This window comes from Oreochromis niloticus, linkage group LG16, assembly GCF_001858045.2.
Source record: "Oreochromis niloticus isolate F11D_XX linkage group LG16, O_niloticus_UMD_NMBU, whole genome shotgun sequence".
NCBI classification, from domain to species: domain Eukaryota; kingdom Metazoa; phylum Chordata; class Actinopteri; order Cichliformes; family Cichlidae; genus Oreochromis; species Oreochromis niloticus.
In genome coordinates, this window is record NC_031987.2 from 1,052,069 (window position 1) to 1,079,342 (window position 27,274).

General features: G+C 43.8%; 1 protein-coding gene and 1 pseudogene across 1 annotated transcript; both read right to left on the reverse strand.

The window, feature by feature from the left end:
• Positions 1 to 1,552: 1,552 nt before the first annotated feature.
• On the reverse strand, positions 1,553 to 4,449 carry LOC106097533 (uncharacterized; annotated as a pseudogene).
• Positions 4,450 to 5,173: 724 nt separating this feature from the next.
• Positions 5,174 to 22,977, reverse strand: ifngr2-2 (interferon gamma receptor 2-2). Its single transcript, XM_019353411.2, has 7 exons — positions 22,851 to 22,977; positions 21,785 to 21,890; positions 14,932 to 15,116; positions 14,656 to 14,804; positions 13,885 to 14,026; positions 13,610 to 13,742; positions 5,174 to 9,039 (listed from the first exon to the last, which is right to left on the reverse strand). Exons 1-6 carry the CDS (start codon positions 22,888 to 22,890, stop codon positions 13,639 to 13,641), a joined length of 726 nt encoding a protein of 241 aa, XP_019208956.1. The 5' UTR covers positions 22,891 to 22,977; the 3' UTR covers positions 5,174 to 9,039; positions 13,610 to 13,638.
• Between the last annotated feature and the right edge of the window lie 4,297 nt (positions 22,978 to 27,274).

Here is a 27,274-nt window from a genome sequence, read left to right on the forward strand (position 1 = left end):
TCTGTTATACCTGTATGTAAAAAAAACACTGCGCCCCAAATATTTCATAGTTCAGCAACACTGATCAATCTAATAAACTTAAACCTGCTCCATCCTCCCTATTCTGGTATTTTAAAGAGTACTTAGCAGAAATATTAAGCAACCTAACTAATAGGGTTGCAAACTCCCAGCAAAAGAAAATAGGGAACCACCCCCCACCCTACACCTCATGATGCTTAATCGATGTAATCAACTTTAATTTGATGCAGGGTGGAAAAAAAATGCACAGAAATAAATTATTTTTCAAGAATAATTAAATAGATTCAACATCTTTCTTCAACAGAACTGCAGACTGCACAGATGGTACCTTCCCAAAGGAAAAAGTACTATAGCTTACTAGGGTATATTAGACTTAACAGTTACTATATACAGTAATGGACTTCTATACATTTTACATCAGATTAAAACTTTGGGTGTAAGATTCAGATAATTATTTATTAAAAGCTAGACATTTTAAATGAGAATAAGAAAGAAAAGTATGTCTTTGTGCCCCCTTTTCCCTGTTCATGCCCTATCGGCCCCCCTGGCTAAACTTTGCTAGATCCGCCCCTGCACAGTTACCAGCCGTCAGCTACGTAGAAAAGGATCCTGGTGTAGAAAGTAATATTAAATACATTCTAACAACAGCTTATCAAGCTTAAACGTGCTGCTGTTGTTCAGCCGCTGGTTTCCTCTTTCTGGTGCAAAGTGGGCCAAAAACAAAGAAGAGAGATGGACTCGCGACAGAAAAGCCGATCAGCTGATCATTAATCAGTTTCACGATTGAAGTAGCGGCAGGAGAGGGAGAGAGAGAGGCAGTCGCTCCATATGTCGGTTGTTAAGCTTAACGTGGGAACGCTTTACAAACATTCAGAGATGAACTTACACACTTGCTTTACTTCTCTCTGGGATAACTTCCTCAGAGATGAAATGCGGGTTTGGTAGCGAGGCTACAAATACACACAGCTGCTCTATCACGTGACGCACACTGCTCCAACGTGCTACGGTGATGAGCCGAGTTACGCCGTGTCGCAAGTTTTGTGAGGTGCTTTTTTGATATTTAATGGATCGGATTACATTTTTTATTTCTCTCCGATATCCGATCCAGTAATTTAGGTCAGTATCGGACCGATACCGATACGTAATATCGGATAGGTCCATCTCTAGTAGAAACAGCTGCATTACAGTGATAACAGAACTCTGGAGATTTCACTTACTCTGGCTAACAGCAGCTAACAGACGCAGTGACACTTTTTTCATTCTTATCCATTTTTAATGGCTGATATTATTCAAGTATGTTAAAATATTGTTTGTACAAAAATGTTTTATACACACAGTAGTGTAAACATGCCAACTGGCTAATTGTATTTAAATGTGAAATAGTAAAAGCAGTGAAAGTGTGTGTATGTAGTTGATGATACACCCTCTGGTGCCCCTGGACACATCATCAGTGATGTAACCTGGGGTCATTGGGGTTTTTGGGTCTTTCAACAATCAGACCCCCTCTCCCAGGTGACCCAGCCAGGGTTGGTCAAGCCCCAGCTTGTATCTAGGTAGCGCTACCCTACATGCCATGCCTCTCCTCTTTTGATCCACAGCCACCTCGACGCTGCTTCTGCTGCGTTGGTGACCAACTTGATAGCTCTTTGCTCGTTAGCCCTTACGATGCCTAGCATTTTGTATGCCCTGCAAAGGGACTGACCCGCGAATCCTCGACATCCCACTTCCATGGGTTGGCAACTTGCTTTCTCCGGCACTTCTCCACTAGCTCGGAATACTTTGCCCTCTTTCTCTCATGAGCTTCCTCCATGCGGTCTTCCCAAGGCACTGTAAGCTCCAGAAGGATTATCTGCTTGAAGACAACTGAAGTAACAACGATGTCTGACCTCAGAGTTGTCTTGGCTACCGCTTCGGGGAACTTTAACTGCTTTGCCAGGTCAACTCTCAGCTCCCAATCATGCACCGTTGCCAACAGGCCAGGCGAGGTGTTTTGGAGTGGTGCTGCTGGCTTCTCCCCAGCTTTTATAAACGTGACTGTGTTCTTTACTTGGCAGGCACTCTTATTATGACTGCAGATGAAATCCGCTACAGCCTTCGGGACTTGAAGGTGTTGCCAGCAATATCGGCCTTCGCCCAGGGCTTTTTAGCAGCAGCTTAAAAAGTGCTCCAGGGTTCCTCTCTTCTGACAGAGAAGACAGCCTGGTGTCTCCACCTTCCCCCACGTGAAGAGATTTGATGGACTTGGTAGAACATCATATACTGCCTGAATCAGAAATTTTATCTGCTGGAGTTCACCTTTCCACAGCTCATTCCATGTGACCTTGCGCTCTACAGCTTGCTCCCATCTTGTCCAAGCCCCCTGCTGCCTCAATTGCACCATTTGGCTGGCTCACTTCTCCACAACTCCTGCTCACACCTTCTCAAGGATCAACGACCGCCTCTCTTTCCCCTGTGCCTTGTCATAGTTAGGTGTTCTGCTGCTACCCAAGCCCGCTCTTCCCTGGGCCACTGTACCCACAAGCACCCTTTGCTGTAGCCTTGATACTTCAATTTCTACAGCCTCAGCAGCCCTCCACTTCCGCCCCGTCCTAATCTCTATTCCAGCCAGGTCAACCGGGGGGTCACTGGATTCCCGATATTGGAGCAGCTCCCTGGACCGACTCACCATAAACTCCTCACTTAGGCTGCTAAAGGGGAGCTTCAGCCTCTTGCCATCACCATACAGAGTGATGCTGCTCAGGCTTTGTGGCTAATCCTCATCTCGAAGCCTTCCACTGTTGAGATGGGAACTTCACAGACTAAGAGGGTCCACAAAATCCGGGGGAAGAATTCCATGCTGATAAATCCAGGCCTTAAACTTGCCAGGAAGGCCAGATTTATCCACTGTAACGAGCCAGGACTCCAGGTCTTCATTGGTTGCTTGTATGAAGGCTGCATCTTTCAGGCTACAGTTAAATACCTTACCTAGGCTCTTCAAGGGCGCCTCAGTAAGTGATGGTATCTTGATGGTGCCTAGTGAAAACAAATATTTATCAGTAACCTTTCCTTTCTTCAGCACAAGAGACCTCGACTTGGTGGGCTTGAACCTCATGCGTGCTCAAGAAATCATCTCCTCAAGACCCTTCAGTATCCACCAGCACCCTGGAACAGATGTAGTTGTCACCGGCAGGTCGTCCATGAAAGCTCTGATGGATGGCTGCCTGACTCCAGACTTAGTGAGTGGCCCTCTACACTGGACTTCTGCAGATTTAACCAACATGTTCATGGCAAGAGCGAAAAGGATGGGCGAGATTGTACATCCAGTGATGATCCCCTTATCAAGCTTATGGCAGTTGGAAGTTGTTGTTCCGGAAGAGAATCTCAGGTTCAAGTCGACATAGTAGTCCAGGATAAGATTCCTGAACTTTTCCGGGATGTAGTACTGGTTCAGTGCCTGTTCTACCAGCTTATGGGGTATAGTTCCGCTGGCATTTGCGAGGTCAAGCCATAGTACTGCCAGGTCTCCTCTGTTCTCCCTGGCTTCCCTAATGAGCTGCGTGACCACACCTGTATGCTCCAGGCACCCTGGAACATTCAGGATCCCTCCTTCCTGGACTGAGTTATCGATGTAAGAGTTCTTCAGAAGATATTCTCTCAGTCGCTTAGTGACGATGCTAAAGAAAATCTTCCCTTCAACACTCAGCAACAAGATGGTTCGGAACTGATCGATTCTCTTGGGCTTCTCCTCCTTTGGGATCCACACCCCCTCCGCTTGTCTCCACTGGTTTGCTACCTTGCCCTTCCTCCAAATCACCCTCATGATTTTCCAGAGTCTAGTCAGTAGCCTCGGACAGTTCTTGTCAACTTTGTAAGGTACTCCACTGGGCCCTGGAGTGGAGCTTGCTCTTGCTCTCTTTACCACCTCCTGGATCTCCTTCCAGCTGGGCTCCTTCCCATCGAATTCCTGCTCTGTTGCAGATGGGTTGATCAGGGCTTGACAGGGACTAAGATCTTGCTCTCTACATTTGTCGCTGTAGGTCTCCTTGAGGTAGTGGTCGACCTCTGCTTTAGAGCAGACAAGATACCCAATGGGCTTCTCTCCTAGCAGCTGTTTTGTGAACCCAAAAGGATTCGCTAAGAAGGCGGCTCATCTCCTGGCCCTCTCCTTCCTCCTCCTCCTGTGCCACTCAGCTTTCCTCAAAGTCATTAACTTCTTGCGGATTATGCTATGTAATTCTGCAAGGGGTCCCCTCTCCTTTTCACTCGCCACCTTGAACTGCTGCCTTAGGCTCTTCAGTTCCTGCCTTAGCTGATGTATCTTGTTGGCTCTGTTGTTCAAGGTGTAGAGAAGCTTTGCTGTCCGCTTCTCCTCTTGTCCAAACCTCTCTACAGGTAGGCTGACTATCATTGTGGTCATTGTCCTTTGGCAGTTGCTTGCAAGATGGTATCAACGTCTTCATCGAACTGGAGTCACGCTTTCTCCTTGCTAGCTTGAGGCCACTTCACCCGACGATGTTCTGATGACCTGTGAGCTTCGAGGGCATGCATCACCTGGAGGCTCCGGACACTGTGGGGTGACTCCGGGTCTGGTTCCTCCTTTGTCTCACCAGGCATGTTTCCTGCACGCTGTGATGCCAACACCTTCTGCTCACACCTCATCTTGGCCTGGTGGAGCCGTGGGATCGGCATATCTTGCCGCATATGCATTCCACGGTCATTGTCATATTTGCATTGCCAAGTGTCGTATTTTGTAAAGAGCGACTCTGCCGTAGCTGTCAGAGAGCCATCAGTGAAGGCTGATAATTAGATCATATTGTAAATGCTTACACACGTCTCCAGTATAGCAGAAATAATGATATCCTCTAATAAAAAAGTTAAACATTACTGATATAAGTTAATGTCCATAAACTGTGGCCAAACATGTTTTATTAATCTCAAGCATTTCAACTTTGACAACACATTTGAAGGCATTCAGACATCAGTGTTAGCAATAAACCTCAAAATCCATATCTGCATGTAAGATGCACAAAAAACAGAAACCAGTCAGTTTGTCTAGAATTCATGTTTTAAAGCTATATAACAATAAATGAATGAATAGACATGCCAAGATGGCGCCTGTGTGTTTGGCATGCCGTCTGTCGCTCTCTTCTATTTGTTTTATTTTATTGTTTTTAGTCAATTTTGTGCAACATGTTAGCCCTACATTGTTTTATGATCGGCAGACATTATTGGAAATAGGCTTATCTACCCAAGCTTTAGCTCGGCTTGGAAATGACAACCAAGGCTTTCTGCCTCCCGATTTGGAAGTAACACCACCTCACTGGCGTTCCTTCCCTTTGCCACTGGATGTGCGGAAGCGACGCAGGAGACGGGGTAACCGTGGAGGTCGCCTTGTCAAACTGAGACTCAGGATTTCTTGTTTTCCTCATGAGCTTCGCTCAATTTGTCGATCCTGCCCGCGACTCTTGGTGCCGTTGCGTGCTTTGGACCCGGTGGACTCCTGCTTGGTTCCTGTTGTGGGATCTCTTGGGAACGGTTCTGCAAAACCCTCTCCTCTCCGACATCTGCGTTGGCGTGGAGTGGACCGAAAAAACCTCCGACCTGTGGATCTGGTTGTTACCGCCTCGGAAGCTCCCGAGCCAATTCCTCTCAGGTTGGGTTTAATTAACGCCAGATCGGTGGCAAATAAGACATTTATTTTGAAGGAATTTTTCTCTTCCCGTGTGCTGGATTTTCTCTGCTTGACTGAAACTTGGATTCCACCCGGTGAGTTAAGTGCCTTCTCTGAATTATTGCCGGCTGGCTGTGCCTTCTTTAGTGTTCCGAGCGTTTCTGGTCGCGGAGGAGGGCTAACTGTTGTTTTTAAGGCACATCTTGACTTTAAGCAGCTATCCCCATCGACACACCACACCAGTTTTGAACTCTGTTTGTGCGAACTGGACCACTCGTCTTCGCTGTTGTGTGCGATTGTTTATCGGCCCCCAAAATATAATAAGGACTTTTTATCCGAGTTCGCAGAGTTTCTTGCTGACTGTGCATCGCGGTATGACCAGATCCTTTTACTTGGTGATTTTAATATACACGTCTGCTGCCCGGGGAAGCCCCTGGCTAAGGACTTTCTGGACTTAGTGAACTCTTTTAATTTTGTTCAGTCTGTTAAAGGTGCCACTCAAGAACGTGGTCACACACAGGACTTGGTTTTATCACATGGTTTATCTGACCATATGCCTATTTTATGTGATATTGTTCTTTTTAATCCTGTTGTTAAACAGGCTGTACCTGCTCGATGTTATCGTGCTTTTGGCTCAGATACCGCCGAGCGGTTTTCCATATTGTTTGACCAATTTATTTCTTATCCTCCTGAGTTGTCCACCTCAGATGGATTAGTTTCGTATTTGGATTCTGCTTGTAAATCTGTCCTCGACACTGTCGCTCCTTTTATATTCAGACAATGCAAGCCAAAGGCTAGTCCTTGGCTAACTGATTTTACCAGAGCCACTAGAAAAGAATGTAGAAGATGTGAAAGACAGTGGAAAAAAGATGGGCTGTGTGTCTCTATGGAAGCTCTTAAGACTAGCTGGAAAGTCTATCAGAGAGCAGTAAAGGCTGCCAAGCACTCCTATTTTTCTCAACTTATTGCTGCCAGCTCGCATAATCCTCGTGTTCTATACAACACTATAAATTCTGTAATTAATCCAGAAGGCTATATTCTTTTGCACTCTTCTGCGGTTATGTGCAATAAGTTTCTTAATTATTTTGTGGACAAGGTTGCTAGTTTGAGACCTCCGACTCTACCTATTGCTGACCCAGCCATGCATGGTTCTTGCTCAAGTCTGTTCTCTGCTTTTCTACCAATTGTTTTATCTGATTTAGAGAAACTTGTGTTGAAAGCTAAACCGTGTGGCTCTCCAAATGACGTTGTTCCTCCCCGCTTTCTCAAAAAGGTATTTCCTATCATTGGACCACACATTCTGAACATTATTAATACTAGTCTTTTGTCTGGTCAAGTACCTAGGGAATTTAAGCATGCAGTCATACATCCTTTACTTAAGAAACCGGGCTTAGACAGTTCAGTCATATCAAATTTTAGACCCATCTCTAAGCTTCCCTTTCTTAGTAAGATTCTGGAAAGGATTGTTTATACTCAGTTGATGGACTACTTGAATGAGTCTAAATTGTCAGAAATCTTTCAGTCCGGCTTTAAACCATTCCACAGTACGGAGACGGCCCTCGTAAAAGTTATGAATGACATCCTGATAGCCACAGACCGTAGTAAATATGCAGTGCTGGTCTTGTTGGACATGACCGCTGCATTTGACACAGTGGATCATGATTTGTTGATCTCCTGCTTGCAGCACTGTGTGGGAATTTCTGGTTTGGCACTTTTGTGGTTAAAGTCCTATCTCTTAAATAGGACCTTTTGTGTTAAGTTGGGGTCGGCTTCATCCTCTGTGGCCCCTCTGCTTTGGGGTGTGCCACAGGGATCTATTCTTGGGCCGTTATTGTTTTCACTGTACCTTTTGCCTCTTGGTGCGATTTTCCGGAAACATAAAGTGCCATTCCATCTATACGCAGATGACTGCCAGCTCTACTTACCCTTTACTCTTTCTGATAGTCTCCCAACTCGACCTCTGCTTGACTGCCTTACTGATGTCAAAGCATGGATGGCAAAAAACTTTTTAAATTTTAATGATCGGAAGACAGAAGCAATTTTATTTGGCCCAAATCGTTCTTCTCATACTCCGGATGTTGATCTTGCAGCTTTAACTTCCCAACTAAAGAGTTCGATCACAAATCTCGGAGTTAAAATTGATTCTGCACTTACCTTTAATGACCATGTAAACGGGGTGGTAAAATCAGCATTTTATCACCTCAGACGTTTATCAAAGGTTAAGCCCTTTCTTTCCAAGGGTGACTTGGAAAGTGTTATTCATGCCTTTATTACCTCACGTTTAGATTATTGTAATTCTCTTTTAATAGGGGTTGGGCAGGGCACTTTGTCACGCTTGCAATTAGTGCAAAATGCTGCGGCACGATTTTTAACTGGCAGAAGAAAATTTGATCACATCACTCCGATATTGGCCTCTCTACACTGGCTTCCAATTGAATTTAGGATCCGTTTTAAAGTCCTTTTATTGGTTTTTAAATCTCTAAATGGTCTGGCACCTGTTTATTTGGCTGACTTGTTGAAGCCCCACGTCCCCACTCGTTCCCTTCGGTCAGCTGAGCAGTTGCTGCTTTCTGTCCCAAAGTCACGGCTGAAACGTAGAGGAGACCGAGCATTCTCTGTTGCAGCGCCGATGCTTTGGAATAACCTTCCTCTCCATATTAGACAGGCTACATCAGCGCCAGTTTTTAAGTCTTTACTAAAAACCTAATTTTATTCCTTGGCTTTTAACTCTGTGGGTAACTGATTTTTTATTTTTATTTTTATTTTTATTTTTTTTTTATTACTATGTGCATATTAGTTTTGTACAGCACTTTGGTCTACCAGGTGTGTTTTTAAAGTGCTATATAAATAAATGATGATGATGATAATGATAACTCTGTGTCGTAAACATAGATTAGGTACATAAACAGCTGCTAGTCCAGGTCCCATCTCCTGCTATGTCAGCTGTCTTACCAGGATAGTCAGAATCCTCTAAACTGCTTCTCGGGAGACGTCCTCCTCCTGCAGTTGAGCAGACTCTAATATCAGCTTTTTTAACCTATCCTATTACGTTACTTCAGAAATCTTGTTTTCCCCTCATCACGGTCCAAACGCATACATCCCAGCAGCCCACGAAAACAATCTGAAAACTCTGTTTGACATCTCTGGATGTCACGTTTCATCTGATAGTCCAGTTTGTAGGAAACACACAAGCTCTGCCATAATAAAGTCCTCCATCAGACTCTGTTTTGAGAAGTTTGTGTGTTTAGGTTTAAGAAGTAAGACGTCGTCTTGGAGAGCAGCACAGCTTCTTGAACGTCCTCTACCTGCTGCCTGCTGAAGGCTTCTGGATGTCACCATTAGCAGCCTGGGAAACACGACTCTCACTGCATCTGTAATCACACAAGCAGAAAACATCAGTTTATAGTGTTAGTGTGACCAGCAGCCTTTAGTGTGTCTGATGTACACTGCTCAGAAAATGTTACAAAATAGAGGATGAGTTCAACATCAACTCAGTGAAACTTTGGGATATTGATCTGATTAGTTCAGTATCAGAGGAGGTGTTAATCAGGTTCAGCTGCTTTGGTGTTAATGAAACTAACAACAGGTGCACATCCCCCAAAACAGTTTCACAGGTGGAGGACACTCACGTTTCCCTCCTCTTATGTCTTAGTCTTACAATATTAGCCACAATTGTCACAATTGTCCCACTGCCAAAGCGTACTAACATTAGCAGCCTCAACGACTACCGACCAGTTGCTCTAACACCTGTTATACTGAAGTGCTTCGAGAAACTGGTCCGATGTCACATCATGTCCTGCCTGCCACCCACACTCGACCCGCTCCAGTTCGCATACAGAGCTAACAGATCAACTGAAGATGCCATTGCTACAATGCTCCACACCACCATCTCTCACCTGGAAGTGCAGGGCCGTTACGCCAGGCTGCTCTTTGTTGACTTTAGCTCTGCTTTCAATACGATACTCCCGGACAGACTAATAGTTAAACTGCTGGAAATCGGACTTCCTTCTACCACCTTCCGCTGGATCAGAGACTTCCTCTCAGACCGTGTACAGAGAGTTAGAGTGGGGCCTCATCTTTCCTCAGCCCTCAGCCTCAACACCGGCTCTCCACAAGGCTGTGAACTGAGTCCCCTACTGTACACTCTGTACACACATGACTGTGTTAGTTCCCACCCAGACAACGCAGTCATCAAGTTTGCAGATGATACCACCGTGGTGGGGCTCATCTCTGGGGGAGATGAGATGGTGTACAGAGCTGAAGTTCAGAGGCTGTCAGATTGGTGTGTAGATAACAACCTGGACCTCAAAACCACCAAGACAAAAGAACTGGTAGTTGATTTCAGAAGGAGGAAGTCTGAGCTGCAGCCTGTCAGCATCAACAGGGAGTGCGTGGAAAGGGTCTCCAGTTTCAATTTCCTGGGTGTGCACATAGACACAGACCTCCAATGGAGCTCTAACATCTCTGCGGTTTTAAAGAAGGCCCAACAGCGTCTCCACTTTCTGAGAATCCTCAGAAAAATGGACCTGAAGAAGGAGCTGCTGACCGTCTTCTACTGCTGCTCCATTGAAAGTGTGCTGACATACTGCATCGGTGTGTGGTTCTCCAGCTGCACCACAGCACACAGAAAGGCACTCCAGAGGTCATCAATATGGCCCAAAAAATCACTGCAAAAAATCCTGGCACAAAGTAGAATGGGAGGCAGAACCTTCAGTTTTCAGGCCCCTCTTCTGTGGAACCAGCTCCCAGTTTGGATTCAGGAGACAGACACTATCTCTACTTTCAAGATTAGGCTTAAAACTTTCCTTTTTGCTAAAGCATATAGTTAGGGCTGGACCAGGTGACCCTGAATCCTCCCTTAGTTATGCTGCAATAGACGTAGGCTGCTGAGGATTCCCATGATGCATTGAGTTTTTCCTTTCCAGTCACCTTTCTCACTCACTATGTGTTAATAGACCTCTCTGCATCGAATAATATCTGTTATTAATCTCTGTCTCTCTTCCACAGCATGTCTTTATCCTGTCTTCCTTCTCTCACCCCAACCAATCACAGCAGATGGCCCCGCCCCTCCCTGAGCCTGGTTCTGCCGGAGGTTTCTTCCTGTTAAAAGGGAGTTTTTCCTTCCCACTGTCGCCAAAGTGCTTGGTCATAGGGGGTCATATGATTGTTGGGTTTTTCTCTGTATTTATTATTGTGCGATCTACTGTACAATATAAAGCGCCTTGAGGCGACTTTTGTTGTGATTTGGCGCTATATAAATAAAATTGAATTGAATTGAATTGAATTGAATAAATAACTGAACTGAACACTGTGTGTCTATCACAGCCACTTCCATAAAAAAATATTTAATGTGATGTTCATTTATTTTGTTTTGGTTCAGTATCTGGTTTTGTTTAAGTTTTTACCTTTTTTTACTCATTTTCACCTTTAGCTGTGATTGGGTTTTTTGTTCAGTCATTTGTGTGTTTCTTGTCTTATTTCCCAGTGTTAAAGCACCTTACCTTCTTTCGGTTCCCAAGTTTGAATTGTTCCACATCTGAGGCGTGATCCCAGGTTTTCTGGTTTACACTTTCTTTTCCTCTTGACCATCTTCAGCGCTGACAAACTCATGGGCTTTAAAACTTTTAATGGTCAGCTTGTAAAAACTGCTCCTTCTTTAAGAAGTCTTTAAGGAGGAACATAAACTACTTTGTGAAACACAATTTCTTGTGAATGTCAAACTGAGAAGCAGAGAACCAATCAGAGTGTTTTTAGCTGTGATGTTGGTGCTGCACTGCTGGTTAGCTCAGCTTGATAGTCCCTTCCCTTTGAACCCAGAGGATGCTGAAAGGTTCCCGGTTCAGTATGCTCTCTGTTTAAGTTTCATGTTAGAATTTTAGCCTGTTATCAACTTTTCCACACTTTTAGAATTGTCAGAGTTTGTGGCTCAGTGTTTTCCTTTCTTTGTTTTTCTTTGTTTGTTGTGGGGTTTTTGTGGATTTGGGGGAAGGCATGTTAGCAGGCAGTGAGAGAGAAGGAAAGACAGAAGTGTGGACATGAGAGCAGGAAGTTAAAGCATGTAGGGACCAGAGATGGGCAGTAACGCGTTACTTGTAACGCGTTACTGTAATCTGATTACTTTTTTCAAGTAACGAGTAATGTAAGGGATTACTATTGCAAAAACGGTAATTAGATTACCGTTACTTTCACGTAGGAACGCTGCGTTACTGCGTTACTAAAACCGTGATTTTTTGCGAGAACGTCTCATGACAGTGACGTAAGCGAGTGCGACGTTCGTGACAACAGCTGTCTGCAGATCATAATATATGGAGTGCGGGACAGAGTGTAGCATGCAGCGTTTAAAGCGTGGAAGTACTGACCTTATTTTGAGTTTGATTCCATAAAAAGTGACAAAAACATTAGTGTCCGTTGTGCGTGGGAAGAAAACTTCTTTTTACAGCGAAAAAACCCCTAAACTTCCAAGCAAGCACCGAGTGTACTACGACGTAATGTGAAATTCACAGAGAAACTCGCGGATTCTTCCACTGACCGCTGCGGCACACCTGCACCAGGGTAAACCTCCTCCGCCTACCCCAGTCCTGCTTTACAGGTGAAAATAGAGCAACAGGACCGCTAGTCTTTGATTTTATTTATTTTCTGCTGTGTTTTACTTGCATCTATTTGAAAGAGTGAGTGTAAACACAAAAAAATATTTTATTTTATGTGCTGGAATGTGCAGAAAATAGGTTTAAATGTTAAACAAATTTCTTCCAGTCAGAGAATGTTGCATATAATTTAATTTTTGCTTGATGCATAAAGTTAAAAGATTAAAACTAATAAAACAAGTTTTAAAAAGAGACTTTTCCATTTGATTACATTTTGTATGATGAATTATGCAGAAAAAGTAGAATTGGGCTGAAAGATCTATCGCTTTATCACCTATTCAGGTTGTAAATCGTGTTTTTAAAAAGTAACTAAGTAACTAAGTAATTGATTACTTTTGAAAATAAGTAATCAGTAAAGTAACGGGATTACTTTTTGGGGGAAGTAATCAGTAATTAGTAACTGATTACTTTTTTCAAGTAACTTGACCAACACTGGTAGGGACTATGAGTTGTACAGATAGAGGGGAAGTAAGAGCAGGATCATTGGAAGTGGATTCAAACTGTTGTGTGTGGTGTCAACAGGAAGACCAATGGAGGATGGGCAATCGTTTGTGTTTGTGAACAGTGGAGGTGAAGAGAGGGTCAGACGGGATCACGAGTTTGAAGTTTGAAATCAAATAGCTGATGCTGAATGTTGTCAATGCCCCACAGGTTGGGTGTCAGTTAGAAGACAAAGAGGAAGTGATAGAGAGAGTTCCCAGGAGGCAAGAGTGATGACTGGAGCAGATTTACCAGAAGTTAACTAGTGTTGTAAATATGGTTCTGTTTGTGTGTTTCACTTCACTCTGTGTCAGTTTCAGTGTGAGTGAAACACCGATCTTATGTCTAAGTGTCACTCTGGGAGATTTCTGCCGCTCACGTTCTGTTGGTTAAATGTTAAATGTCACGTGTTTGTTGGTAAATACAAAGATGTGAGACTCGCTGTCTGATAGGAAGACAAACCAAAATTTGAGCAAACTGGCGTTACAACCAGAGCTGGTTGTAACACTCCCACCAGTTATGTGACAGGAAGTTCAAGGTCAAACAAGTTTTTCTACCACAGAAAATGACTTTTCTTTCTTGAGTAAACTCTGGTACTCGCCAGTGTTTAACACCATTGGACATTTCATTGACTCACCAGTCACCAAGAAGAGTCACATCAGTCTTACACACTGAGTAATCGTGAGCAGAATGCTTTCAAACTGTTGAATCAGCTCTTTTACGTGCCTCGATGGCACGCTCGGAGTAGATACAGCGCCCACTGGTGTCTGTGTGGTGAGTGTGTGCAGCAGTGTTGCCTCTTACTGGTGAGACATACCATGGTAAGTGTAGGCAGCGTTTGATTTTCTAATGGTGAAAAAACAGGGGGTAGCTGAATGCAAGAATGATGATGGCGAGGACCACGATGCCGACGAGCAGCCCCACGATCATCGGCGTCCTGTTCACGTGTTCTGAGAAAACAGACGCAGTGATTTTACTGCTGCAGCTTTAAAACCTTCAGCTGATTCAAAATCAGCGGAGTCGTTTACATTTGTGTCTCTGGTTGGAGTCGGAGCGCGTTAAAGGAACGTTACACTAAGAAGAGCAGCTTACCTGAAGCAGGGATGACCTCACACTGGATGCAGCTGCATGGTTCCACGAGTTTCCCGTGGAGCGTATAGGCCACCTGAACACAGTACCGCTGCCCCTCCTCCAGCTCTTCAATGGTCGTGGAGGCTACAGTGTCTTCATACTCCTGACAATATGAAATTAGAAGATATTTACTTGATATTTACTTTGCTTGGGTTCCTGTTGTAATTTTAAAATGTTGACTCTCTGAGTGATTCCAGTTGCTAAACATGCAGGTTTAGTTTTTGCTGCTGATGTCTGAAATAATAATTTAACCAAACTAACTGAATTTTAAATATATATATATATTGTTTTTAATATGGCTGAAAATCTCTTGCAGTCAGTAACAGCCTGAAGTGGTGGACCCATGACCACATGCTGTTTCAGGCCTTCACTGCTGCCCGTTTGTGGCTCTCTGGCTTCAGTTTAGTCCTAAAAATGAAGGCGCAGGATTCATCTGGACACGAAACTGCTTCTCAGTCACTTTGAGCTTCTGAAAATGGGAACTGTATAAAAATAGCTGTAATTCTGCAACAGTTTGTGCAGACTGTCTGTTAGTCTCTGTGGTGGTGCAGAGGCAAACTGTCCAAATATGCATGGACCTGCCTGCACACACTGACAGATACATGTGACTGTATCAGTAAGCACATTTTTCATTAAAAACATAATAAAAATATCAGATATATTCTGAGCAGTGACACGTGCTGTAACATCAGGTTAGCATAAACACCTCGAGGAATCACTCCGTGTTCTCACCTGCAGAGGACTCTCTCCCTCTCTGCCAAAGTAAATCCTGTGCTTGGCATTGCTGTCGTGTTCCTTCGCCAGCTCGTGGTCATCGTTAAGTAATACGGTGAGTGATCCGGGCCGGGTCAAAATGCTGAACGGAGGCGTGCAGACGTCACCTGGAAGAGCAGAGCGAGCGTCAGCACAGCAGCAGCTCGTGGTTCACACTCTGGTCAGGATGGTTAACACCTCGAGTCTCACAGCTTCACCCACAGACAGCGCTGACACAGTTCAGAGGTTTCTCACCGTATCTGCTGCAGGCGTTAACACCCTCAGATCTCAGCCCCCGTCTCTCGGCCTGCACACGCAGCGTCACGCAGCTGTTCTCAGGCGAGCCGTTAGTGTCGCTCGGCCCAATCGCTGATATGTTGCAGGAATGTAACGGCGTCTGGATGCAGGCTGGAAGAGCTTCCCATTTATCAGAGTTAAATCTGAGGATGAGGAACAGAAACAGACACGAGTCAGAGAAAACATCTGCTGAGCGTTCGCTCCATAAAATCCCTGCAGGGGGTGAAGAACTGCAGCACAGCAGACTACTGTCCAAACATCAACAACATATTTAATAATAAGAACAGCGCAGTAAAGTCGCTGCTAGTACATGCGCTAATATTTTATCAATATATGAATTTGTTCTGTGTTACAGAAACATGGTTACAGCAGGATGAACACAATGCACCTCAAAGGTCTTGACAACGCTTCACTTGTTCTACGATTTTTCATGTTACAGCTTTATTTCAAAATTTATTTTTTTATCCTTGTGACAGGAATGACAGATCACATGGTTCGCTCACTCGGTCGCAGCTTTCTATGGGCTCAAAATGTGGTCATAAATATTTTGTACTTGTAAATCAGGATTTGTATGTGTAAAAAGAATTTGTGTGTGTGTAAAAAAGATTTGTGTGTGGACTTAGCCAAAAAAAACCCTGCAAGTTACAAGTACGAATTTTGACCCTATTTTTCTTCCTGTCATCTGATTGGTCAATGTCATGTCAATCACAAATGTAACAATCCAATCAGAGGACAGATGGGTTTGGCTGTCGGAGGGGCACTTTTTTGAACTGCAGGTCCTTGAAGGGAATAAATGCCCTTTTACATGCCAACCCAGCGTTTTCCTTCATCACCACGAAGGAAAACAGTCTGTGGTCGTCCGAGTTTGGTGATTTTTGTGTCACAGGTCTACGTGCTTTATACAGGGACTTCCACAGCCTTTTCAACAGCGCTGCGGACCGCGGGGGGGGGCAGTGTTTTGGAAATGACAGTCTTCATTACAAAGCTTTCTTCGTTATGAATTAGCATACATGTTTTTATTGAACATTTGAAGAACTAGCAAAAAAAACCAGAAACTGTTGTAGAGGACATAAAGTCAGAGATAGAAACGACAAGGAGCAGGTGCATCTAGTACAGGTAGCGCTGCTGCAAAAACCCACAGAGCTCAGCAGCCAGCACAACAAATTCTGGATCCTTTGCTTTTAGTTAGCAGTTAGCATTAGCAGCATTACCTACCTCCGATGTGAAAGGACCTTTATGCTGCGCACTGGGACTCACAGCAATGGTCCCGGGTCAGCCCTGACTTTGTGTTAAACTAATCCTAAAGTAATAATGGTATTTCTAACCACTGACATACCACAACTTTATCCTTTCAACAGCTGCTGAAAGTAAGGGGACCTAACTGCTATCTGATATTTATATAGAGATCCTCCAGCTTCAAACTGTATTACCCTTCAAGGACCTGCAGTTCAAAAAAGCGCCCCTCCGACAGCCAAACCCATCTGTTCTCTGATTGGATTGTTACATTTGTGATTGACATGACATTGACCAATCAGATGACAGGAAGAAAAATAGGGTCAAAATTCGTACTTGTAACTTGCAGGGGGGTTTTTGGCTAAGTCCACACACAAATCTTTTTTACACATACAAATCTTTTTTACGCACGCACAAATTCTTTTTACACATACAAATCCTGATTTACAAGTACAAAATATTTATGACCACATTTTGAGCCCATAGCTTTCCAGCTGCAGCCCTACACACAACCACAACCTCAGGTCCCGGCACACTCAGGGGAGGCGTGATGAGCTAATGGAGCTCCGGTGTGTCTCAGCCTCCCCTGCAGCCGCACCCAAGCCCAGTGATGGGAATAACGGCGTTACAAGTAATGGCATTACTAACGGCGTTACTTTTTTCAGTAACGAGTAATCTAACTAATTACTATTCCTATTGTTACAACGCCGTTACAGTTACTAACAAGGAAACGCGGTCGCGTTACTATTTTTCAACAAACAGACGGTTGAAGCTGTCTTCAGCTTACTGCATCTTATATCAGCTGCACAGAAGTAGCTGTAAGTAATCTGGGCGCTACAGGTTTAAGCAGCTGCGCGCTCCCGCGGACGGTAATCACGATCACTGTCTAGCACAACACCTGGAGCTCAGGGGGCAAAACAATGGCATGAGTGCTGCTGTTTGACTGAGGAAGAATAAAGCAGTCGTGGTAAGTCAATCACGTGACCACTTAAAGACAAAGCAACAAGGTGACATATACCAGTTTATAAATTGTGTTGATAGGCCACGTAAAACCAGAGTCATGATAAACAATATATATGCGGCATTTTGTCCTGAATAGTTTCGTCACGTTTACTGTCTAAGGACAGCGCAGCGAGCACTCTCTGCTTATGAGCAGAAAATAAAAAAAACAAAACAAAAAACAGCCCGTTCGTGTTGGTGGAAAAATGCACCATGTCGACCAATCAAAAAATGATATGGAAACATGACATTTGGTTTCCAAAAGTTGTTCATCTGGACGTAGCGTTTTGTGGGAGAAACGTTTCGTCACTCATCCAGGTGACTTCTTCAGTCTCAGCTGACTGCAGGTTTCCCCAAACCTTATAAACAGTACATTTGCATAATGACTGAAATGAATGAATGCAAATGTACTGTTTATAAGGTTTGGGGAAACCTGCAGTCAGCTGAGACTGAAGAAGTCACCTGGATGAGTGACGAAACGTTTCTCCCACAAAACGCTACGTCCAGATGAACAGATTCAACTTTTGGAGATATCCTTACCTGGATGAATGAGCATGCATCAAAATAATCCCTTACTTTACTCGTTACTTGAAAATGTAATCGGATTACAGTAACGTGTTACTTGTAATGGGTTACTGCCCATCTCTGGTACTGAGTCCCCTATTGTACACTCTGTACACACATGACTGTGTTAGTACCCACCCAGACAGCGCAGTCATCAAGTTTGCAGATGATACCACCGTGGTGGGGCTCATCTCTGGGGGAGATGAGATGGTGTACAGAGCTGAAGTTCAGAGGCTGTCAGATTGGTGTGTAGATAACAACCTGGACCTCAAAACCACCAAGACAAAAGAACTGGTAGTTGATTTCAGAAGGAGGAAGTCTGAGCTGCAGCCTGTCAGCATCAACAGGGAGTGCGTGGAAAGGGTCTCCAGTTTCAATTTCCTGGGTGTGCACATAGACACAGACCTCCAATGGAGCTCTAACATCTCTGCGGTTTTAAAGAAGGCCCAACAGCGTCTCCACTTTCTGAGAATCCTCAGAAAAATGGACCTGAAGAAGGAGCTGCTGACCGTCTTCTACCGCTGCTCCATTGAAAGTGTGCTGACATACTGCATCTGTACAGTAGTGACACCTGTGTGAGAATGCTGTTTGTGGACTTCAGCTCTGCCTTCAGTACAGTCCAACCCCACAAACTGGTTAATAAACTAAGCAACTTAGGACTCAGCAGCTCACTGTGCAGCTGGATATTGGACTTCCTGAGCGTTAGACCCCAGAACGTCAGGATGGGAGAGCACACCTCCTCCACCCTCATTCTGAACGTAGGCATCCCACAGGGGTGTGTCCTCTGCCCCCTCTTATATACACTTTTCTATCTGTGTGTGGTTCTCCAGCTGCACCATAGCACACAAAAAGGCACTCAGAGGGTCATTAATATGGCCCAAAAAATCACTGGACATCCTCCCTGACCTGTACAGCACTCGCTGTCTCAAGAAGGCACGCAGCATCCTACAGGACTGCACACACCCAGGACACCGGGTGTTTAAGCTGCTGCCGTCTGGCAGGAGAGTCAGGCTGCTGAGGTCCCGGACAAACAGATTCAAGGACAGCTTTTACAACAGGGCAAAAAGCCTTAATCAATGCTAATAACTGACCTGATTGGCTACCTCCCTGGACTTTTTTTTAGAGGGGGGTGGGGGGGAATAACAATAACAATGTGCAATAAACACATGTTCATTCTTTTATTTATTAAGTCATTCCTTTGCTCATACCTCTCTTGCTCCTTAAAAAAATCCACTTTAAGTTACTGTGTTGCGTTGCGTTGCGTTGCGTGTAGAGCCGATACAGGACAGTTTCCAATTTGTCTCCAAATCTCCAAAAGTTGATTCTGGTCATTTGGATGTTTTCAGTGGGAGAAACGTTTCGTCATCATCAGGTGACTTCTTCAGTCTCAGCTGACTGCAGGTTTCAATCTTATAAACAGTACATTTGCATAATGACTGAAACCAGCCCACTGAGGAACAATGGGCTGTGAGGTCAGTTCCTTCATCATAAATATGCAAATTCTCAAGATCATTGATCAACAAACACTGATCAATGGCCATGAGTCCCACTCACAGAGAGTTGGGGAATGGCTGCAATCACAGCATTGTAAGATGGCGACAGATGTCCCCTTTTCAAGGTTGTGCTCAGTCGGGACCCATGGACTAAGGCCTGGTCACCAGATGCTTGCCCTCGGGCACCCTCCCCGGGCCTGGCTCCAGGGCGGGGCCCCGGTAACTCTATCCCGGGCAGGGTAAACAGTTCCCTTGGTGATATTCTCATAAGGGTCTTCTGAATCGCTCTTTGGCCCTTTCTCAATTCTCAAGCACGCGAGTCCATGCTCCCGTGCGTTCTCGGCGAGTCCGGACTTGCCGTGAACGCACGGGAGCATGGACTCACGATTTGTACAATTGTACAATTTATTTTTTGAAGATGCAACACTCAGGAACAAATAAAACACTGAAATAAACCAAACATTAACATTTAGAAGCGAGCTAAGTGACTTATATATCATGTTTAACCTCAGTAGCGAAATCTCTATTAATAAAAATAGTGTACATGTATGCCTTAATAAAAACAAACAGGTGAGATGTTAGAACGCTTTTATTTTTGTTTTAGTGGACACTCAAAAGTTACAATAGACAGCTGCTGGGGTTTGAAAGAGAACTGAACAAATATTTCTGAAGCTTCATCAGGTGAGGGCCTCCAGCTCGCACTGAAACGGTTTGCAGCAGAGTGCAAAACGGTGGGAATGAGAATCAGCACCTTTAAATCTGAGGCCATGGTTCTCAGCCGGAAAAGGGTGGAGTGCCCACTCCGGGTTGGGGACGAGTTCCTGTCCCAAGTGGAGGAGTTTAAGTTTTTCGGGGTCTTGTTCACGAGTGATGGGAGAAGGGAGCAGGAGATCGACAGACGGATTGGTGCAGCGGCTGCAGTGATGCGGACACTTTACCGGTCCATCACGGTGAAGAGAGAGCCGAGTGTTAAAGAGAAGCTCCCAATTTACCGGTCAATCAACGTCCCTACCCTCGACTATGGTCACGAGCTGTGGGTAGTGACTGAAAGAACAAGATCGCGGATACAAGTGGCGGAAATGAGCTTCCTCCGAAGGGTGGCTGGCCTCTCCCTTGGAGACGGGGTGAGGAGTTCGGCCATCCGGGAGGGGCTCAGAGTAGAGCCGCTGCTCCTCCACATCGAAAGGAGCCAGCTGAGGTGGTTTGCGCATCTGATAAGGATGCCTCCTGGGTGAGGTGTTCCGGGCATGTCCCACTAGGAGGAGGCCCCGGGACAGATCCAGGACACGCTGGAGAGATTATATCTCTCGGCTGGACAGCATTGCATTCATACAGTAAACGTGCTTCCAGGGATTTCAAACTCAGTTTACACTTCGATCCTAGCTGGGCCTGACAAGTGAAACAACCCTTTCAGTCAGTGTAAAGTCCAGTTTCAACAGTACATCTCAATTGTTCCACATGATAAAGAATTGCTGCTGTATCTAATGAAAGAAATCTATCAGCACGGTTTAAATAGTAAGAAAGAAATGTGTCAGGCTAAAGTACAAGTTGTGGTAGCTGGTCTGCTAGTAATCAGACCTGGTTACTGGCCTTGTCTGGACCTGAACTCGACTGAGATGCTGTGGTATGACCTCAAAAAGGCGGTTCACCCTCAAAAACCCTCCAATGTGGCTGAATTATAACAACTGTGCAAAGATGAGTGGGTCAGCGCTGCTTGATTGCAGCTGTTGCTGCTAAGGGTGGCCCAACCAGTTATTTGGTTTTAGGAACAATCGCTTTTTCACACAGGGCCATGTCGGGTTGGAGTTTTTCCTTTAATAATAAACACCTTCATTTAGAAACTGCATTTTGTCTTATCTTTGCCTGATATTTAAATTTGTTTAATGATCTGAGAAACACAGCTGTATGCCCTCCTTCACATTTCCAAAGCCGCCTGCTGGGCAGGGTCGTACTTTTTCTGGACCCCATGTTCTATTTTGAAGCTATATAAATAAAACCGCATTGAATAACAGCTGCAGACTCATTCTCAGTCAATGATCTGATTTATCGATAAACCGACGAACCTCTGAAACTGTTCAAAAAACAGAAGTGGTTATGTGGCGCAGTCAGCCTTCCACTTTCTGTTTGAATGGATTTTATTCTCATTTTTACTTTTATTTATTGTTATTATCTTTCTTTTTCTTTTCTTTTTTTAACCTATGTTTATCTTTATTGTAGTTTATTTAATTCAAATTATTATTCGAATGGTACGTTCTGGGCTCCTTTTATTTTAAAAATATTTCTATTTAATTTCTTTCTGTAGTTTTTAGCTTATTAAAATGTTTTATTTAACCCATCCAGTTTTTTGTTTGTTTGTTTGTTTGTTTTGTCTTCTGTAAAAGTGATGATCTAAATCCAGTAAATGATATCTTGAGTATAGTTTGGAGCATGAGATGAAATTCTTTTGTTCATTTTAATTATCACTAAAGGAAAAGGAAGCTCCACCTTAAAACAGAGCACCTTCCTTGGCTGTGAGGTCTCACCTGCGGTAATTCACCGTGTAGGTGACGTCCGGCTCCCCTGGAGTCCAAGTCAGCTGACCCTTCTCCACCTGGACGTTCTGTGGCGGCGGCGGCGCCTGAGACGCGACTGAGGCAGACGAGAATGAAAAGGTGAAGAAGGCAAACCAGAGAAATCCCTGCATAATCCAGATTATTGTCATTCATGTGATCACAGCCTCAGGTGATTTATTAAAGAGACAGCAGGAAACATCGACCCCACGACGTCTGAGCTCAGAGGGACAAGGATGAAAAAACGAGGAATAACATCTGTCTGCTGCACACGGCACGTTTTTAAAAACTAAACAGATGTGAACCTGATGTTTGTGGTGACGTCACTAAATCCAATTTCTGTCATTTATTCACTTTCATGTGTTTTCTGCTGCGGACATATGAGATACATCTACATATTTATTTATGTAAGTTACACTTTAATGTGACTGTTTTATTCATAATTTCTAAACAACTGTTTACATAAAATATGAAATAATAAATTAATGATTGGACAGATCAGTTATTTACTGACTGAGAGTGTCGGAGTCAGAAATCTTTACAGTGAACAGATGAATGAACATTTATTGCATCAGTAATAATATAAATGAAGTATGAAGGTTAAACATGTTTACAGGCTGATTTAAACAAACACAGACAGAAGTGATGATTATAACCTGAAATAAACTCTTTGAAAGCTTCACAAATCATTTTCCTGTCATGTCAGGAGCGCTGGACATTTATAGCCCACTTCCATATTTCACACGAACCTTTAACCCTCCAGCTGCTGCGACTGTTTCACCTTTTTAACCTGAAACAGTCGCAGCAAACAGAAAAAGGACATTTTCTCATTTTAGCGCTGAACTGACCTATCAGGAATAACCTACTGCTGACTCTGTTATACCATTAAATGAGTCACCATCAGCTGAAGAAATGAAAGTAAGCTTTAAAGTGTGACTCAGGAGCAAAAATAATTGATTTACATAATTAAAGGAGAAAATCACACACACAGGATGTTGCTTCATCTGTGGTTAGTGTGCCGTTGGCGGCGGCTCCTTACCCCAGGTGAAGGTGTGGAAGCAGAGCAGGATCAGCAGCATGGTGACGGCGGGAATGAGAAGCTCAGCACTGTTTCGACTGTGTGTGTGTGTGTGTGTGTGTGTGTGTGTGTGTGTGTGTGTGTGTGTGTGTGTGTGTGTGTGTGTGTGTGTGTGTGTGAGCAAGCTCAGGAAGCACAGACAGCTCAGATGTCATGTGACCCGACTGAGGTTTTGGCATGTTTGACCACAGTTTCCACGGGAGGTGGAGCTTGGTAAGCTAGAAATTACAAAAAGAAAGAACTTAAATTGAAAAATTTAAAATATTAAATGACAGAGCTTAAAAAGTACAAATCTAAGTTAAATAAAATAAAATAATTAGTTAAAGCATTTAAATAAACATTCCTAAGCATTCACAGACATTCCTGCAGTTTAACTAATTAGTGTGTGTTATCAGGCTTCAGGGATCGATAAGACTGCATCTGCATGGCAATGAATATATATGAGCTGCTTTCTGAACAGTCTCACAGATGTAATATTATCTACAGCTACTTTTAGTACCATCGATGTTAAGTTAGACTCTTTTTCTCCAATTGATCTTTCTGAGTTAACTTCAATAATTACTTCCTCCAAACCATCAACGTGTCTTTTAGACCCCATTCCTACAAAACTGCTCAAAGAAGTCCTGCCATTAATTAATGCTTCAATCTTAAATATGATCAACCTATCTCTAATAATCGCCTATGTACCACAGGCCTTCAAGCTGGCTGTAGTTAAACCTTTACTTAAAAAGCCATCTCTAGACCCAGCTGTCTTAGCTAATTATAGGCCAATCTCCAACCTTCCTTTCATATCAAACATCCTTGAAAGAGTAGTTGTCAAACAGCTAACAGATCATCTGCAGAGGAATGGCTTATTTGAAGAGTTTCAGTCAGGTTTCAGAGCTCATCACAGCACAGAAACAGCTTTAGTGAAGGTTACAAATGATCTTCTTATGGCCTCTGACAGTGGACTCATCTCTGTGCTTGTCCTGCTAGACCTCAGTGCTGCATTCGATACTGTTGACCATAATATCCTATTAGAGCGATTAGAACATGCTGTAGGTATTACAGGTACTGCACTGCAGTGGTTTGTATCATATCTATCTAATAGACTCCAATTTATTCATGTAAATGGAGAGTCCTCTTCACACGCTGAGGTTAATTATGGTGTTCCACAGGGTGAACATGAGTTATTGATGTACAGAGTCATGTTTGACCCCCTGGAGTCTAGACTGCTGGTGGAGACAGAGACGGAGGCTTGAATGGAGCCTGAGTGAGCAGGGAGAGGCCATAATGAATGATCCAGAAGGCTTTTTCTGCCAGCTGGGAATGAATCCTGGGAAAGCTCACTAACATTTGTGCTTCCTTTATCTTTGTGATCACCTCACTCTTCCCAGGGTTAACCTTCCTACTGGTGTGAAGCCTGAAAAGGGCATTTGTGCTGTGTGCATCTATTTGAGCAGTGTATGGATCAGTATGTTACAGACCCCAGAGAGAAGCCTCTTTTACCATCAGCACCTTAAATGTTGACGGGACCTTCATTCCCACAGGAATATCAGGACAATCCTGCTTTATGTTCATCTTTACAGCAGAAATAAACATGTTTGCAGCCTGGTGGAAAACAGGGTCAGGGTCTCCATAGAGAGGTGCTGATAAGTGTAGGAGCAGCAGCACCTGCTCCAAAGCCGAGCTTCTTACACTGCTGCTCATAATCCACTCAAAGAGACATACAACACGTGTCCATCATCCATCCATCATCCACTCTGAGTACTTTTAATGTAATCAGCAAAAACAAAAATTGTGATTATTAAATTCAGAGAGACAGCCAAGCTGCTTTTACCAACTAAACACAAACTAAAGAGAGCGCAGCACTCAGAGGCAGTGAGAACCTGACCAAAATATGACCAGTACTAGTGCCCAGTGTTTTCATCTTAGAAATCATACTCAGCATTGACATTATACTCTTCATCCAGTCCCTGACCTCCTTCATGATGATAGGTCATCTCCATGGGGATAACTGGTTTGTTTGCCATCTTCCTGGCCCAACAGATGGACAGCAGCAGACCAGTAGAGGTGCATTATAGACAGAAGACCACTAGATGGCAGAAGAGTCTAAACAAAGACACATGGGGAGGAGGTGGAGGTGCTGATGGAAAACACGGAGATCCAAAGATCAGCCAAACCTGTTCACAGAGCAGGAGCTCCATTTTGTTTTCATATAACCAGAAGTCTTTTTGCGACTAGAGGACACGCCCCCTACGGGCCATTAAAAACACTGCAGGTTGTCACAGAGAGAAGCTACCTCAACAAGACCCAACAAAGAGATGCATGAATCCCTGTAATAATTCACAGACACATGCCTTAAACCACATGAGTCATACACTAGAAACAAAATGGTATTCTAAGGTTTAAAAGACCTTCAAAAAACAAAAAGCGAAGTTAGGACAACTTACTGTCCTCTGAGGAAAACAGGAGCAATCCCAGGTTTCCTTTCAGCTCTGAAGCCAGACTGGCAAACAGAGTTCTGGTGAATATTTCCTTACCACTGTCCTCCTAACCTGTCCATGAATAACAGTTTTCCATAATAACTGGGCATTGTGATGTGATCATACAGTTACACATTCAGGTGTCTTGAACACATGGAGAGGAGATTCAAAAATCCCTCCTTTAGCCATATCTGAGTTTTTACTTCTATACTGAAACAAGTAGTGCTCTAAAATCATGCCAGCCTGTGCTGTTCAGAAAGTATAATCCACAAAGTAGATGCTTCCCTTTGGTACTATTACTAGAAAACCTGATACTGATTGCTAAGCAGATGATACTCAGTTACATTTATCTGTGAAATCACATGACACATAGATGGCTACCCCTCCCTGAGCAGGACAGAGTTTTTGTGTTCTTCTTGGAGGTCAGGTTTAGGGTTCCTGCCAATTATGTACCTGGTATTTAAGAAGCAAACTCAATCTGATGGAGAAGTCTGGGTACTTGTCTGACTGCACTGTGCCATGGTGAGGGGGTGTTTTGCAGTAGCTGGGCTCAGCCTCTCAGTTCCAGTGAAAGGAACTCTTAATGCTTCAGCATACGAAGACTTTATGGACAATTTCATGCTCCAAAATTTGTGGGAACAGTTTGGGGATTTATTCTACTGTATATAGTATTTTATTTTATTCTATTCTGTACAGTTGTGTACAGTATTTATTCTTATTTTATTTTATTCTAATTTTTGCTTCATAACTTTTGCACTGTCCACTTCCTGCTGTGACAAAAACAAATTTCCCACGTGTGGGACTAATGAAGGTTATCTTATTCTTATTCTTATCAGGGTGACCAATCCTGAAGCTGTGGAAAGACTTCCCAGAAGAGTTGCAGCTGTTATCACTGCAAGAGGGGGGCTGACATCATATTAAACCTATGGATGGATTAAGAACGGGAATGTCACTCAAGCTGATATCCATGTGAAGGCAGCTGAGCCAATCCTTTTGCCAATATACTGAACAACAGCACAGAAGCTAAACTAGTGATATCAGGTAAGATTGCTAAGCAGGAGAGGGCGGCAAAACAAACAGAGAAACTTTGACTGACTCAAGTCCAGAAGCCCCAAACAAACACCAAAAGCATCAAAGCCTGAGACCATGAGCACGCAAACAAAGGAGCTAAATCCATGCTTCAAAGAATGGAGAACTACAGGCACAGGTTCATAATCAGAAAGACTGGAGGTGACAGCAAGGCACACAGGAAAACCAGAAAACGAAGAAAAACAGATAAAACTACAGAAATCTGACAAAAAGTCAAAAACATCAAAGACAATTAAAACCAGAACCACATTTAAATCTGGTTCTTTCAATAAAATCAGCAGGTTTTCAACTCATTCACTTCCTGTATGAGGAGTAACAGGACCCAAGGTAAAAAAAATATCTGGAATATTTGGAAATGAGAAACAGGGAGAAGAAAGCTTCAGGCGGGAGAACAGAGGACTGATACAGAGAAGAGAATAAACAGAAATCAAATATCAGCTGTTTATCAGCTGATCAGACTCCCACCACATGTTTGCGACTGTTTTGGTTCTTGGCCCCGCCGCGACCCTTTGTTGATCGTGCTCGGAGTTATTTCATTTTCTGTCCGACTCGGGGAAGTGACGGGGAATACCAGCTGAGAGCGGGGAGAGGGAGCAGCTGTGAATCACGAGGCTCGACCGCCGCCCTCCGCTGGGCGCCACGGAGCGCACTCACAGCACAGTGACTGAAGTTTCACCTGTCTGTGCACAGCAACGTCACAGAACATCACTCAGCTTATATGTAAGTACGACAGATTATTGAAACCTCAGTCTCTCTCCACCACCATCACCTGTACATAAAAGATGGCCCTCGCTCCCGTCTCATCTCCCATTGGCTTGTTTTGTTTGGATG

Coding starts and splice junctions, on each gene's coding strand:
- ifngr2-2 (XM_019353411.2), bottom strand. CDS start 22,890: ATGCTGCTGATCCTGCTCTGCTTCCACACCTTCACCTGGG. Junction 15,117..21,784: donor TACACGGTGAATTACCGCAG/GTGAGACCTCAC, acceptor CCTCATCCTCAG/ATTTAACTCTGATAAATGGG. Junction 14,805..14,931: donor TAACGCCTGCAGCAGATACG/GTGAGAAACCTC, acceptor CTGCTCTTCCAG/GTGACGTCTGCACGCCTCCG.